Below are 14397 nucleotides of genomic sequence, written 5' to 3' on the forward strand. Positions count from 1 at the left end.
TGTGCCTGTGGATAGGAAGGGATGTGTAATAGAACTAACCTAATAGGGGTTTTCTGAGTGTTCAGCGAGTTAATGGAAATAAAATGTGCAGCAGAGTGCATGGCACATATGATGATAGGATGAGGAACAGCAGAAGCAGCAACAGGGGGCTGTCTGTATACACAGCTGCTTCTGATTTCCAGGTAGCATTGGAGTTTATACATATTCTGCAGGTGGTAGCCGACAGGCAGTGTACCCAACCACAGTATTCACATCGCTTCACAGTAGTGTTTCAGTAGGTCACCTCTGGAGCCCCTTTATGTGTGTTTGAGTAAATTCCAGTCATGTTTTTCTTCCCTGTCCTGAATATGAACATTGAACGGAATGAGCAACCTCTCCAGCCAGTCCAACTACCATACACACCAACTTTTGTCAAACAGCTTGTATCTTGAGAGTCACCCTCTCTGTGGCCCCAATTTTATTTCTCGTGGACATCATCTGGTTAACTGGTTAACAGTAAGACTTCTTTTGTAGCAGAGAGGGTATTCTCAAAGTCAGAGTTAGGAGAGCATATCTGAATTGGGCTAAGCAGACAGGTGCAACCCAACGTGAGCTTTTCATTGCTTCCCAAATGAGTAAGAATGCAAAGATTTCCTATCACAGCTTTGTTATTATAAATCCTCAAAGGTAACATCTGTGCCTGCCTTGTCTGACCTCTGGCCCATTTCCACTTAAAAAGAAAAAGACAAATCAAGAATTATAGTGATGATAATCCTATAGAAATCCCCTCAAGTCCAAATTTCTAACTTAAAATGAGTTCACACTCACCTTTTTAAAGGATCTGTCGTTTCTTTCCCATTAGAATTTACATAATTAGACTCTGCATTTACATTTATTTTATGCATCGTGCATTTGGCACTTCTTGTTTAAGACCTCCCAATGACTCCCACTTGTGTGCTGAGAAAGGAGCAAAGTCCTGAACACCTGTACTGTGAGACTGCTGGGGCCTGGCCTCTGCGGTCTCTGCTGTGTCTGTCTTCGTCTTTCCTATTTGCTAACTTCACGTGTAATCCGGTTCTCTGGCCAAATAGATTTTTGGAAGTTTCCCCTTCCCTTGACTTTTCTCATAGTGTTCTTTCCCAGAGTTATGGAGTGATTGATTGTACCTCCAAATGTATTTTTGACTACTTTAGAAACCTGTCTTTTTAGTCATGAATAACAATTTCAAAAGCTGTTTTTTTGTGAAATTTTTTATCATTCTAGTCTGAGGGTGGCTTCCTCCATGAATGCTTCTAATCCCTAAAGGGACCCCCCCCCCAACCATAGTTCTTATTCTAACCACATTTCCCCTTAGATTGGATTGCAAAGTGTATGAGGACAGGGGGCGAGATTCCTAATCTGTGCCAGTAATTATCTCCGTACTCAGTAAATGTGCATGGTTTTGCATTATTCTTCATGAAGATTATTCTCATCATCGGAGTGCATTGTTTTGAAGTTATAACTCCAGTTGATTAGTACTTTGACTTTTCCTTGTCGTGGATTTTAGAAATCTGCCATCAATATTCATTTAACAATTATGGCCTATCATGATTTTCATACAACTCTGCAGAATACACACTGTGACTCAGGATCCGAGGCTCCTGGAAACTCAGTATATCCCCTTCCAAGAGGCTTCGATTGGTGTCTGTGAGCATTCCTTTCTGGTGCCCGTGAAGAAATTCTTTATGCTGTTTGCTTCTTCCAGTCATGTTTCAACTTTTCATTTGGCAGTATCTCAGAATACAGTGATCTCAAGATCTCAGGATTTCCACCTTTTAAGTGTTTCTCCTTGTGATGGTTTTGAGACTAAACACATTATCTTCTTTCTTCTACTCCTCTCCCCACTCTACATATGATAAAGGGAAATTTAAAGAGGAGGATGATAACTATTTTCTTTTAACTTTTTATTTTTAGTTATGTTAACATAATTTCCAACTTAGAAAAGTTACAAGCATGGTACAAAGAGTTCTCATATACCCTTTGCCCAGACTTCCCAAATATTAATGTCTTACTTTGTTATTTTTCTTTCTGTGTATGCATGTATATATGTACATACATGTGTATGTGTGTGTATGCATATGTTTAGAGTTACTTAAAAGTAGGTGCAGACATTATGCCCTTGTATCCCTAAGTATCTCAATGTTATTTCTTTTTTTTTTTTTTCAACGTTTATTTATTTTTGGGACAGAGAGAGACAGAGCATGAACGGGCGAGGGGCAGAGAGAGAGGGAGACACAGAATCGGAAACAGGCTCCAGGCTCTGAGCCATCAGCCCAGAGCCCGACGCGGGGCTCTAACTCACGGACCGTGAGATCGTGACCTGGTTGAAGTTGGACGCTTAACCGACTGCGCCACCCAGGCGCCCCTCAATGTTATTTCTTAAAAAGAAAGACATGCCCTGAAATAACCATGCTATAGTGATCAAAATCTGGAAATTATCTGATCTACAGATTTTATTCATTGCAGCTATGTGTATAAACCTTATTTAGTAGCTTTAATGTCTGTAGATCTAATGTATATTTGAAATGCAACATTAGGGGTTGCTTATATAATTTGATTCTTGGCAATAACTATAGTTTAAGAGTTTGTACAATCTCTAGAGTCCAGAAATGGGGTAGTGAGATGATAATTAAAATATAATTAGTTTTAACTCCCAGAGACTGAAAATTTCAAATATTTTTTTCTTCCTAGAATTCTTTTTTTTAATTTATTTATTTTGAGAGAGAGAGCATAAACGGGAGGGGCAGGGAGAGAGAGAGAGAGAGAGAGAGAGAGAGAGAGAGAGAGAGAGAGAATGTTAAGCAGGCTACACACTGTCAGTACAGAGCCAGACATGGTGTTTGAACTCACAAACCATTAGATCATGACCTGAGCCGAAATCCAGAGTCAGACACTTAATCGACAGAGCCACCCAGATACCCTGCTAGCATTTCTTTTTTAAAAACGTTCAAATTTAATATTTTACCTCACTTATTCAGAGAGTCATTTGGCAAACTACAGACTTTGAATTACATCACTAAAGCCTATAGAAAATAATATCTTTCAGCATTTAATTGTCATGCTAGTGTCTTTCACTAGGAGATATATAGGATGACTAATGGATTTTTTGCTCAATGAGCAAAGCTCATTGTTTAAGTTCTTTAAAGTGGGAGTTAAGAGGGAGTGATGAAGCTTAATAACCAATTTTGGCAATGCAAAGACAGATTATATAAAATCACTATATTTGGTTGGTGTTCATCCCTTTCATTTGAACTCTTGGATTTATTTATATTTTCATTGTTTAAGTTTCAGCTGAGAAGTAAACAAGGAGTGACATGGGTACTTTAGAATGTATAATAATGTAAAACCCACTAGAAGAGTGAAATAATAAATACTTTATATTTGCACATAATTTTTAGAATTCAGTAGCAGTAGAATGAGCCTGGATAGACCCATTTCCAAAATGACACTTTCTTTCCAGCCCCACTATCTTCCATTAGACTCCACTCTAGCCAATAAGCCTTGCCCCCCCTTTTTTTTTAAAAAAGGACCCAAAATTTTACTTTCAGAACTAAAAGAGATAAAGCATATACAGTCTTTAGGAAGTAGTTTCTGACTTCCATTATTATGTTACTCAATTTGGTTGTAGCACTTAAAAACTTCTCCTCCTGCCTTTACCATTTTAGTGGTCAATAACAATCATCCTTAGCTTAAGTTTTGTTTATACCAAGATTGCTTCATGTGTATGGACCATTATTTACATTCATGGCTGCATTGTCTCAGATATTCTGTTAACCTGTACAATTTACTTTCACAAATGAAATTCTCATAGTTGATGCATTAGCAGAATTTGGCTCATTCTGTACCTTTAAAGTGTGTTCCATGGTGACATTTTTGTAGTCAGGTCTTCTGTATGTAGTTCTTTGACCCTCTCCATTATTCTTGTTCATCAGCCCTGAACCATTTCCAGTTCTGGTTCATCAGCTCTCTTCCACCTTTATTTGGATCCCTGTGTGATTTCAGACTCATTCTTGCTACCCTCTAGAATTGCTTGTTTCTCTTATTAGAGAATAGCTTGGCCAGTGTTTTCCATCTGTTTTTCTTGCTTCTGCTTTCAGACTGTTGAGATTGCTGAGAATTGCCAGTTAGGGAACCATGCCTTTTGAGTTGGCCACAAATTCATGCGGGTCTGTTTTTTTAGTTTGGTTTTAACCTAATCTGGTTGCAGCATGCTAATTGGTGATCTTTATAAGCAACTTTTTTTTTTTTTCTAACTTTTATTGTACCAAAGGAAAGATAAAATGGTTTCAATGGAAAACAGATATTTGTTCCTTGTTTTTTCATTCTTGGACATTATTCTTTGTCGTTGATAAATTCTTTTCCTCTGATCTTTTTCTCTTTTTTTGGAAGTAATATTAGGATCTTCCAGCTCCATCATCTTGTACTATGTTTTTTCTCCCTCTTGTTTGGGGAAAGTTTCTTTCTAAGCTTTCTCTCTTTTTTTATTTAAAAAAATTAAAATTCGTGATTCTATTTTTAATTATCAAAACTTTTTGTGTTCTTATTTTTTCTTTTTAGAACATGCTGTACTTGTTTTAAAGCTATACTATCTTTCCTTGACAGTCTGATGTTTATAGTTTTAAAAATTTAATATTTTGATTTCGGTCTCTGTCTTTTATGTTGGAAGGTTTCTTTTACATGTTTGGGATCAGGTGTGAGAAGACTCCATGAGTCTCTTGCTGGGAATGTTGGGATTAGGGTATTGGTTATCACTGGCTTCAACATTTTGTATGAAAATGTGGGCAGATAACTAGGAGTCTGTAGAATGACACGTAACCACTTTTTTTTTCCAGATGGTACCTTATCTCTGCCTCAAGACAATGCCTAGAGGCCCCCAGGTTAGAATCTGTCTGGTCCAGTTTCTCCAGAGTAAAGGACCCAACTTCCACATGAGTGAGGAGGCCTTGTTGCTTAGCTGCTTTAGCACAGGGGAGAAAATGAATGGACTTTACTCCCTTTATATAATAAAATTGTTTCAGATCTACTTCTCATCCTACACTTCCTTAGGTATTAGCCTCTCCCGTAATTTACGGAACTTTGTGGAACATTACTTGCTGCCTGTTAACTTCCTCTGCATGTCTGAAGGTACCAGCTTTTGCCTCTGAGACAAGTCAGTCATTTGCTATGTACTGTGGATCTCTTTGGTTCTTTGTCCTTTTGAGTTTGTACTGTCTCTTCGCTATCATTCTGTTGTGGTATTGGGTGGGAATGGAGATACATACATGGACCCATCCGGCTATGCTTAAAAGTAATTCCATTTATGATTTTCCTGTTGGCTCTTTAACACATTGCTTATTTTTGTATTTATTTTAATACAGAGTTAGCAACCTCATCTGAATCATCTCCATAACTAATAACTTTACTTTCCAGTTTATGAAAATAATAATTTTAACAAACTTCCTCTAGGCTATGCAGTGTGATGATTCTTTTTTTAAATTTTGTTTTGTTTATTTATTTTGAGAGAGAGAGTGAGCATGAGCAGGGGAGGGCCAGAGAGAGAGAGGGAGGGAGGGAGGGAGGGAGGGAGAGAGAGAGAGAGAGAGAGAGAGAGAGAATCCCAAGCAGGTTCCATGCTGTTAGTGCAGAGCCCCATGCGGGTCTCGATCTCATCAACTGGGAGATCATGACCTGAGCTGAAATCAAGAGTCAGATGCTTAACTGACTAAGCCACCCAGGCGCCCCTACAGTGTGGTGATTCTTGAGAATAGAAAAAAAAAACATTCCTCGTTATCAAATAGCTTATAGCATTTCTGTATAAACACATTTAATTTGCTACATTGTTCAAATTGCAGTTATATTTAAAAATATTATTTTAAATTGTCAGTATATGTTGTTTTTTTTTTTAATTTTTTTTTTCAACGTTTATTTATTTTTGGGACAGAGAGAGACAGAGCATGAACGGGGGAGGGGCAGAGAGAGAGGGAGACACAGAATCGGAAACAGGCTCCAGGCTCTGAACCATCAGCCCAGAGCCTGACGCGGGGCTCGAACTCCCGGACCGTGAGATCGTGACCTGGCTGAAGTCGGACGCTTAACCGACTGCGCCACCCAGGCACCCCAATTGTCAGTATATGTTTAAACAGCCACCTATAAAGTCACTTCTACATGCTTCACATGTATTGCATCCTTTGATCACCACAGCAATCCTATGAGTTCGATGGTTTTCTTATCCTCATTTTGAAGATTAGGAACCTGAGAGAATGGTGAAGTTGTATTTCAGGAGTACCCAGTTAGTGATGAAGGCTTTGTTAGAATCCAGAGTCTTTGACTTCCAGTTCCACCTTCTTAGGGGCTGCATGGTGCTAAGGATGCCACAGAAGGATACTTAATTCAGCCTGATGACAATAAAAGTTTGGAGACGAGTCCCAAGAGAGATTGTGCCTAAGCCCAGTCTTGGAGAAATTGGGCTAGCTGGGTGGAGTACCATTTTAGTTAAATAATCTTCTTAGCTCAAGATCTGTCTTTCCAGTTCTTCTCTTTATTCTCTTACCTTTTTGAGAAAGAAAGCATTCATCTTCCATTCAGCTTGGGAAACATTTTTGGATGGTCTGCCATTTGCCTTACCATATCTCGTGCCTTCATTTGAGTTTATGATATCCTTTTTTTATTAATGGCCTAGGCTGTTGATCTATCCTGACTGGTTTCATTTTTTCCCAACTTGGCTTCTTTCATAAGACACTAAGTAAACTAGGCAGTTGCCTTCTTACAAGGAATACCAACAGATACCGTTTTCAGCCCATCTTTTATTAGATTTCTTTGCTATACTTAATAGTGGTAATCATTCCTTTTTGGAAAGCTTTGAGCCTTTCTGTTTTTTACACTGTCTCTTCTCATTTGCTTCATTGCTTTTTGTCCTCTCCTACTGCTGCTTATAATTTAGTTTCCTGAGATTTTATCCTTGGTTGGTTTAAATTTACAACTGCTGCTTGTACTCTGAAGACTTTCAAGTTGTTGAGCCCTTTCCTTGCTCCAAGATGCAAATCTATAGAGTGATCTGTCTCATAGGTGTCTTGACTTTGATTTCCAACAGATATCTCCCAGTCAGTCTAAAAGAAAACTCACTGCACTCACTAAAACAGTTTGTACTTTATTTTCTTTTAAATAAAAGTGGACCTGGGGCGCCTGGGTGGCGCAGTCGGTTAAGCGTCCGACTTCAGCCAGGTCACGATCTTGCGGTCCGTGAGTTCGAGCCCCACGTCAGGCTCTGGGCTGATGGCTCAGAGCCTGGAGCCTGTTTCTGATTCTCTGTCTCCCTCTCTCTCTGACCCTCCCCCATTCATGCTCTGTCTCTCCCTGTCCCAAAAATAAATAAATGTTGAAAAAAAAAATTTTTAAATAAAAGTGGACCTTATGGCCAACCTTGTAATCGAAGCTAAAAATAATGGTATGACCATTTATGAGCTCTTCCTTATTCCCTGAGTTTAACATTATATGTTTTATCTCCTTAAACCACACAGAGACATGCATACTTTTCTCTCTCCCTCTTCTCTTCTCCATCTCCCTCCTTTCAACCCTTTCCCCCCATCCCTACTACGACTGCCCTACGTTTGGCTGTCTTCATTTCTCACCTAGACTTCTGTTGACGGTGTCCTAACTGGTCCCCTGCCTCTGGCCTCACCTTCATAAATCTGTATTCTGCAGTAAGCAGAGTGTGTAACATTTAACTCTGATCACATTCCTGTGCTGAAACCATTTCAGTGGCACACCATGAGCTACACAATCAAAGCTCAGCAAACTTCTCTGAAAAGAATCAGATAGTAAATTATTTAAGCTTTGCAAGCCAGATGATCTTTGCTGCAACTCAGCTCTGCCCTTGTAGTGGGAAAACAGCCACAGACAATCTATAAGTGAGTAGATGTGGCTGTATTTTAATAAAACTTTATTTATTAAAAACATGTGATGGTGTGGATTTGGCCTGCAGGCCATAATGTGAAGACCCCTTACAATTTGATTTTTAAATTCCCTAACCAAGGTACTGCAGGTTATGGCTCCTTTATTCTTTTGCATACCTACCTAACATCAACCACAGCCTTACTTTTCACACTGCATTTTTTCCTCTGAATACTCTGTGTAGACATCAGTCCTTGCTGTTTCCGAGTTGTTTGCAGCAATCTCTTTATGGATCTGTCTGCTTTTCTGGTCATCAATGTCACAGTTATTTTTGTCTTGTACATTCCTTGTTACTAGATTGTAAATTTTCTGAGAGCAGAGAAAGTGACAACTGTATATCCCATGCAGCACTAGCATACTCTTTACACAAAATAGGAAATCAGTAAATGTATTTGAATCCAATTGTTATTTAAACCATGTGTTTTATAAAAACTAGGATTATGGCATAACTCGATTTATCATTTAAATTCCTAGAGACAAATAAAAAGTGGTGTGTTTTGGAAGGAGGCTTCTTGAGTTACTATGAAAATGATAAGTCTACCACACCTAATGGCACCATTAACATCAGTGAAGTTATCTGCCTGGCTGTCCACAAAGAGGACTTCTATTTAAATACCGGGTAGGTTTACTATTAAACAGGTAGGAGATGAAGAGTAGTTTCTGATAGTTATCATACCAGATAATAAGAGTTTTGTTATTTGAATTCTTCCTTTGCTTCTTGTAAAAGGGTTTAATGGTTTCTTGAAGCTTAATAATTTTACAGCTTCCAAAAGTTCCTTAGGGAATTTGCTAAAAAGTAGAAAAATTAAAATATTATACTAGGTACTATGAAAGGCTAATGTATTTGCATCTAATCTTAAATAAATTTATGGCATTCCATTCTAGAATATGTAGTCCTAAATGTTTATCATTTACTCATTATTTAAAATCAAGGACTAATGGCATAATTTATGCATTCATTTAGTGTATTATCATTCAAATAGGTGACAAAGGAAAATAGTGATGACTTATTCACATTAAAATAAAAAACTAAATTTATTTAAGATCATATTGAAATGCCAGATTTCTTGAAGATTTACTTTAGCTTTTAATGGTTTCAAAAACATAGCAATTAAAACAGTAAGCATTATTTATTTAATATATTTGACTCAGTGAATGGTTTAATAGATTTTTTTGTAAGGACTTCTAAAAACAAGCTATCTAAGATACTTAGTGTGAAATTTACATTTTTTGATGTAATTAGTGAAAAACTAAATACTAAAATCTGGCTAAGCTAGTTATATAGAAACATAGTATTTTAATATAAATTTTATGAGAATGGGAAAAGATTTGTAAAGCTTTGTTATTTACATAAAATTACACATAAGATAGTATCATCATATGATGACCAGTATATACTAGTTGAGGTGACTATTGTTTTCTAGTAAATCTAATTTGATTTTTGTAAAGAAAACTGATTATTAGTTGATTTTGTTTTAACCTTGACATTGCTTCTTTCTAAATGAATAATTAACTTAGTGTGGCTTACTATGAAATATTAAATGCATTTTAGTATTCAGATACCTAAGTAGTAAATAAAACATAATTTAAAATATTATTACTTTATGTCAGCATATAATCATATTCAAAATGAAAACAGGCTTGATAGAATGTTCTTGGTACAAGCAGACATGCAGGAGAAACTATCTACAATGAAATAAGGTTAAAAATAATTATTGCAGTCATAATCTGAGTGTCCTTGAACAGCATTTTCTAGAGTTTGAACTCTAATTTAGATGGGGAGGAGCTACATAATTTTGCATTTGAGGAAGAAAGCTGGCTGAAATGGTAAGGGAGAGATGGGAGGTAGATCACAATTACTGAGAGTTTACATAGAGAAAGAGAGCATTAAAAAGAAAAAAAAAAACGGGTTTGAGAGAATTTCTCTGATGGAACTAATGAGATTCACTGTCTCTCTTGGTGAAGAGCTGCTGTTAGGAAGAAATTAAACCCCAAGATTTTGAATTTGTTGATAAAATAGATGGTCTCGAAATTGAAACATGAGGAAAACACAACTGTTTTGGGGTAGAAAAAGAGGAAGAAGGAAGAGAACTTTGATATAGGGTATTTTGAAGTTTTCTTAGGTAACAGCAACGATGTACCTAACATGTTCCAGGAAATAGTTGGAGTTATGGACGGATCCCAGGGAGAATTCAGGACCTGGGATGTTACTGTAATTTTAGGTACAGTAGGGAGATACAGTTTTGTGATAAGATGAGATGATGGGAGGAAAATTTTTTAAGACAAGAAGAGGACTAATTAGAGAACTGTTTGGACAATGTTTGCTTTAAATAGAGTAACCCAAGATGGCCTGGTCTGAGAGGGAAGAGGAAACCAAAGAGAGCCAGAGCCCTTTGCCACATGGGTCAAAACTGATAAGTGTATATATAGGGCATTAACAAAGCCATGCAGTAGGGTGATTAATTGGAAGACTATTCCTTTTGTCTGATCCAGTGTATTCCATTTATTTGAATGAATTAAAGTGTAAATCATTGGGAAAAGATGATATATTTCAAAGCATTATCCGATTTTTAAAGGGAATTTAATTAAAACCTTGACTTTTGTGTTGTTTCCATAAGAACCAAAAGTAAACAGTGATATCTTTTTATTCGTGTGTGCTATAGGCCCATCTTTACCTTTGAGATCTATTTACCCTCAGAACGTGCATTTTTATTTGGAGCAGAAACATCTCAAGCTCAAAGAAAATGGACAGAGGCAATAGCCAAGGTATTGCATATTTATCCTAAGTCCGGAAGATTCTTAATTTGGAGTTTCTGGTTGAGCTTCAGAGGTCCAGTAAAATTTTATACAAGATTCTGGGAAAAATGACCATATTTCATTAATTTTTCAAAGGTTATAGTCAAAAGAGATTAAGAGCTTCCTTCCTAGAGCCTTAAGCAGAGAAAAAAATAATGTAGGACCTTGGAGAAATCATTCTTTGAATTAAGGCCATACTGTGATGATTAAGATCTTTTCACTATTAAAAAGTCATTTCTGTGTATGTCTCTTTATAGGTAAATATGTTATTCATGGTATACACAAAGGGGAAAGGAACAGATTCAGCCAAAGATACAAATGGAGACAAACATTGTTGAAGGTTGACGTTTTGAAAAATGCCACAAATCAGTATAGAGAATGTCTTCCTATTTCAGTTCTGTATATATCAAAAAAAAGTGGTTTAAGATGCTGCCATTTGAAAATGCATTATAGCTGTTCAGTTGTAAGACTGATAGAAAGTTTAAATAATTGTTTTGAAATTTGGAATACTTCTAAATTTTTAGGGTAGAAAAACTATTTTTGTTTTCCTACCTTCCCTCAAATCTGTCGGTAGGGAAGGGATTTCCTATTTTCACTGTCTTTATTACTTTTCTGTATTTGTTTTAACAGCATTTTGTTCCCTTTGTTGCTGAAAACTTAACAGAAGCTGACTATGATTTGATTGGTCAACTCTACTACAAAGACTGCCATACCCTGGATCAGTGGAGAAAAGGCTGGTTTTCTATGGACAAATCTAGTTTGCGTTTTTGCCTTCCAATGCAAGAAGTTCAGGAATATAGAATGCACTTAAGAAGACTGCAAGAGCTAAGTAAGATTTTTTTTCCTCTCTTATCTTATATTTTGGATGCAATTCTTTATTGCATATGATAATAGTAGCATCATAAAATTATGCCTTACTTCCAAACATAACTAAGTACTATTAATAATTGTGTCTTTATGGGTACTTAGCGTCTTGTTCTAAATCATATATTCATGCTTTTCTCTCTCCCTACAGCAATCAGCACAGTGGTTCAAAATGGGGAAAAAATAGATGTCTTGCTCTTGGTAGAAAAAGGGAGGTAAGTGCATTTTTGCTTTTTACTCTTTATTACAGTTCTTCAGGATGTTTTGGTTATCTTCTTTGAAGGAGAACCCATTATTTTATAGCCTTTTGGAAGTTGTCTGAAGTATGTGTATGTCTCTGTGTGTGCGCGCACGCGTGCGCATGCGTGCTCATACACGCACTCTTGAGTAGAAAGAATATACTAATAAAGCTTGCGTATTTTTGTATTATGACAAAATCAGTATGATCAATCATTTTAGTTTTTTATAGACTTAGATTCTTTTGGGACATTCACATTTAAATATTGGGAAGCATCTTGGAAGTTGTAAATATGTTTTCAGTATAGGTATATGATGAATATGTATAATATCCTGAATTATCTATGCATGTGAGTCATGCACAAATAAAACTCGATTTCTTGAATGTATTCACTTCAACAACAAATACTAAGCACCTACTGTGTATCAGGTACTGTTGTAAGTACTGGGGTTACAGTGCTGAGTAAAATGATATTTATGCCCTCACGGAGCATGTATACTAGTGGTAGAAACAGAATGTGAGCAGACAAAAAAATAATTACATAGTATCATGTGCATCAATTTTAAACGCTTGAAGAAAAATAAGGTAAGGAAAGAGCCTGACAGGACAGTATTCTGTTTTAGATAAGGTGGTGAGAGATGTGCATGAAGCAAAGAAGCAGACCATTCAGCAGCCAGAAGAGAGTGTTCCCGGGATGTTTTGAAGAGCCTACATGTCTTAGCATGTTCATGGTCTGCAAGCAAGCTGCTGTTGGCTGGGAGATTTGAATGAATGAGATGGTAGAAAGAAATTATTTCAAAAGAGAAAAAGAATTACTTCAGAGATCTCCCTGGGCTGGATCATAGAGGGCCTCACAGGTCATAATATGTGTAAAAATTTGAATTTCATTCTGAGCATGATGGGAAGTTGCTCATTTGGAGAGCTGGGGTGTAGAATGATCTGATACAGATGTTTAAAGGTCTTCTCTGACTCCGGGGGAATAAGCTTTTGGGGGACAAAAGTAGAAGTGATTATCCATTTAGGTGCTGCTACAGAGGCCAGACAAGAGATGACTGACATAATAAGACAGTGTTGAGGAGTGGTTGGAGCCATTGGGAAGGTAGAGGCCAGAGGGTTTGTTCATGGATCAGGTGAGTGGGGTCAAGGATGACCCCAAGTTTTTGGCCTGAGCAAGTACCTGAATGATGATGATGTTTTTTTCTGATAACAGATATAGGAGATTAGAGTTAGGATATTAATGTCAGTTTAGGGTAGTAGGTTGAGAATTTGGTTTTGAAAATGGTGACATTGACTTTAATAGCAAAGTGAGGCTGGTGAGTGGGCATGTGGATATATAAGTCTGGAATTAAGCGTAGAGGTTGCAGCTGGAGGTAGAAGTTTGAGAGTCACTGGCCAAGGAACTGGATGGATTTACCTAGACAAAGAGTAGAAACAGAGGAGAGATTTGAGGATGAAGCCCCAGGGACTCCAATAATTAGAGGGTAGGAAGAGGAGGATGATCCAGAAAAAGAGCCTAGGAAGGAACAGGTAGGGTCATATCACAATTAGGTATAGTCTCTTGAACAAACTTTTTTTTTTTCTAACCATTTGCTCTAAAATCCCTTAGTTATACTGGGGCATCTGGGTGACTCAGTCGGGTAGGCTTCTGACTTCTGCTCAGGTCACGATCTCACGGTTTGTGAGTTCAAGCCCCACGTCAGGCTGTGTGCTGACAGCTCAGAGCCTGGAGCCTGCTTTACATTCTGTGTCTCCCTCTCTCTCTTTGCTCCTCTCCTCCCCCACTTGTGTTCCATCTCTGTCTCTCTGTCTCTCTCTCTGTCTCTCTCTCTCTCTCTCTCCGAAATGAATAAATATTTAAAAAAATTAAAATCCCTAATTACACTGATGCGGTATTTTTAGCTCTACCAGAGTACAAGATAATTTGCAGAAACATCCATAATGTAAAAATATAGCTGAATTAGCCTTCCCTCCGGTTATTTTCTTTGTTGGTGACATGAATAATGACTTTCAACAGTTGTCTGAACCTGTCTTCAGTTTCATGTGAGGACATTAACAGCTTTAGACAACAAGCATATTGCTGATTAGATATTAATGTCAGAAGGTGTTTTTTTAGTTTATAGGCATAATTAGTATCTTGTGTTTTTACTTGTTTCTTTCTGGGATTATAAGTGTTCATGATACTTAAGGTTCTGATTTTTGGTACCAGATGATGGTTTTGCTGTACTTTCAGAGTACTGTTAATTATATATTCACCAATAATAATGAGGTGGTATTATGTATATGTGATATGATATCATTGAAGCACTGGCATAATGCAGTTTTTACAATTATCTATTCATATTTATGGAATGCCAACTGCCTCTTACCTTTGTGGCAAAGGAAAAAAGTGGTCAGCAATACAGATTTGGAGTCTGAACTCCCAGAACTTATGTTTTTAAACAAATAAACAGCAACTTATAGTTGAATTTATTGTATTTATCATTTACATTATTAGGTTACTATAGCCAAGGTTCTTTTTTTTTTTTTTTTTTTTTTTTTTTTTTTTTTTTTTT

At 37.0% G+C, this 14397-nt stretch overlaps 1 protein-coding gene across 4 annotated transcripts in view; it reads left to right on the forward strand.

Annotated features, from left to right (window-relative positions):
• Nucleotides 1–14397, forward strand: part of ARAP2 (ArfGAP with RhoGAP domain, ankyrin repeat and PH domain 2) — a 188497-nt gene that overhangs the window by 87122 nt on the left and 86978 nt on the right. For all 4 annotated transcript variants that reach the window (XM_040486123.1, XM_040486141.1, XM_040486118.1 and 1 more), the window contains exons 16-19: nucleotides 8422–8566; nucleotides 10611–10713; nucleotides 11374–11572; nucleotides 11759–11822. In XM_040486123.1, coding sequence (XP_040342057.1) covers nucleotides 8422–8566; nucleotides 10611–10713; nucleotides 11374–11572; nucleotides 11759–11822 — 511 coding nt within the window. The remainder of the gene's footprint in view (nucleotides 1–8421; nucleotides 8567–10610; nucleotides 10714–11373; nucleotides 11573–11758; nucleotides 11823–14397) is intronic.

This window comes from Herpailurus yagouaroundi, unplaced genomic scaffold (genome assembly GCF_014898765.1).
Source record: "Herpailurus yagouaroundi ecotype Mexico unplaced genomic scaffold, PumYag 28, whole genome shotgun sequence".
NCBI lineage: Eukaryota > Metazoa > Chordata > Mammalia > Carnivora > Felidae > Herpailurus > Herpailurus yagouaroundi.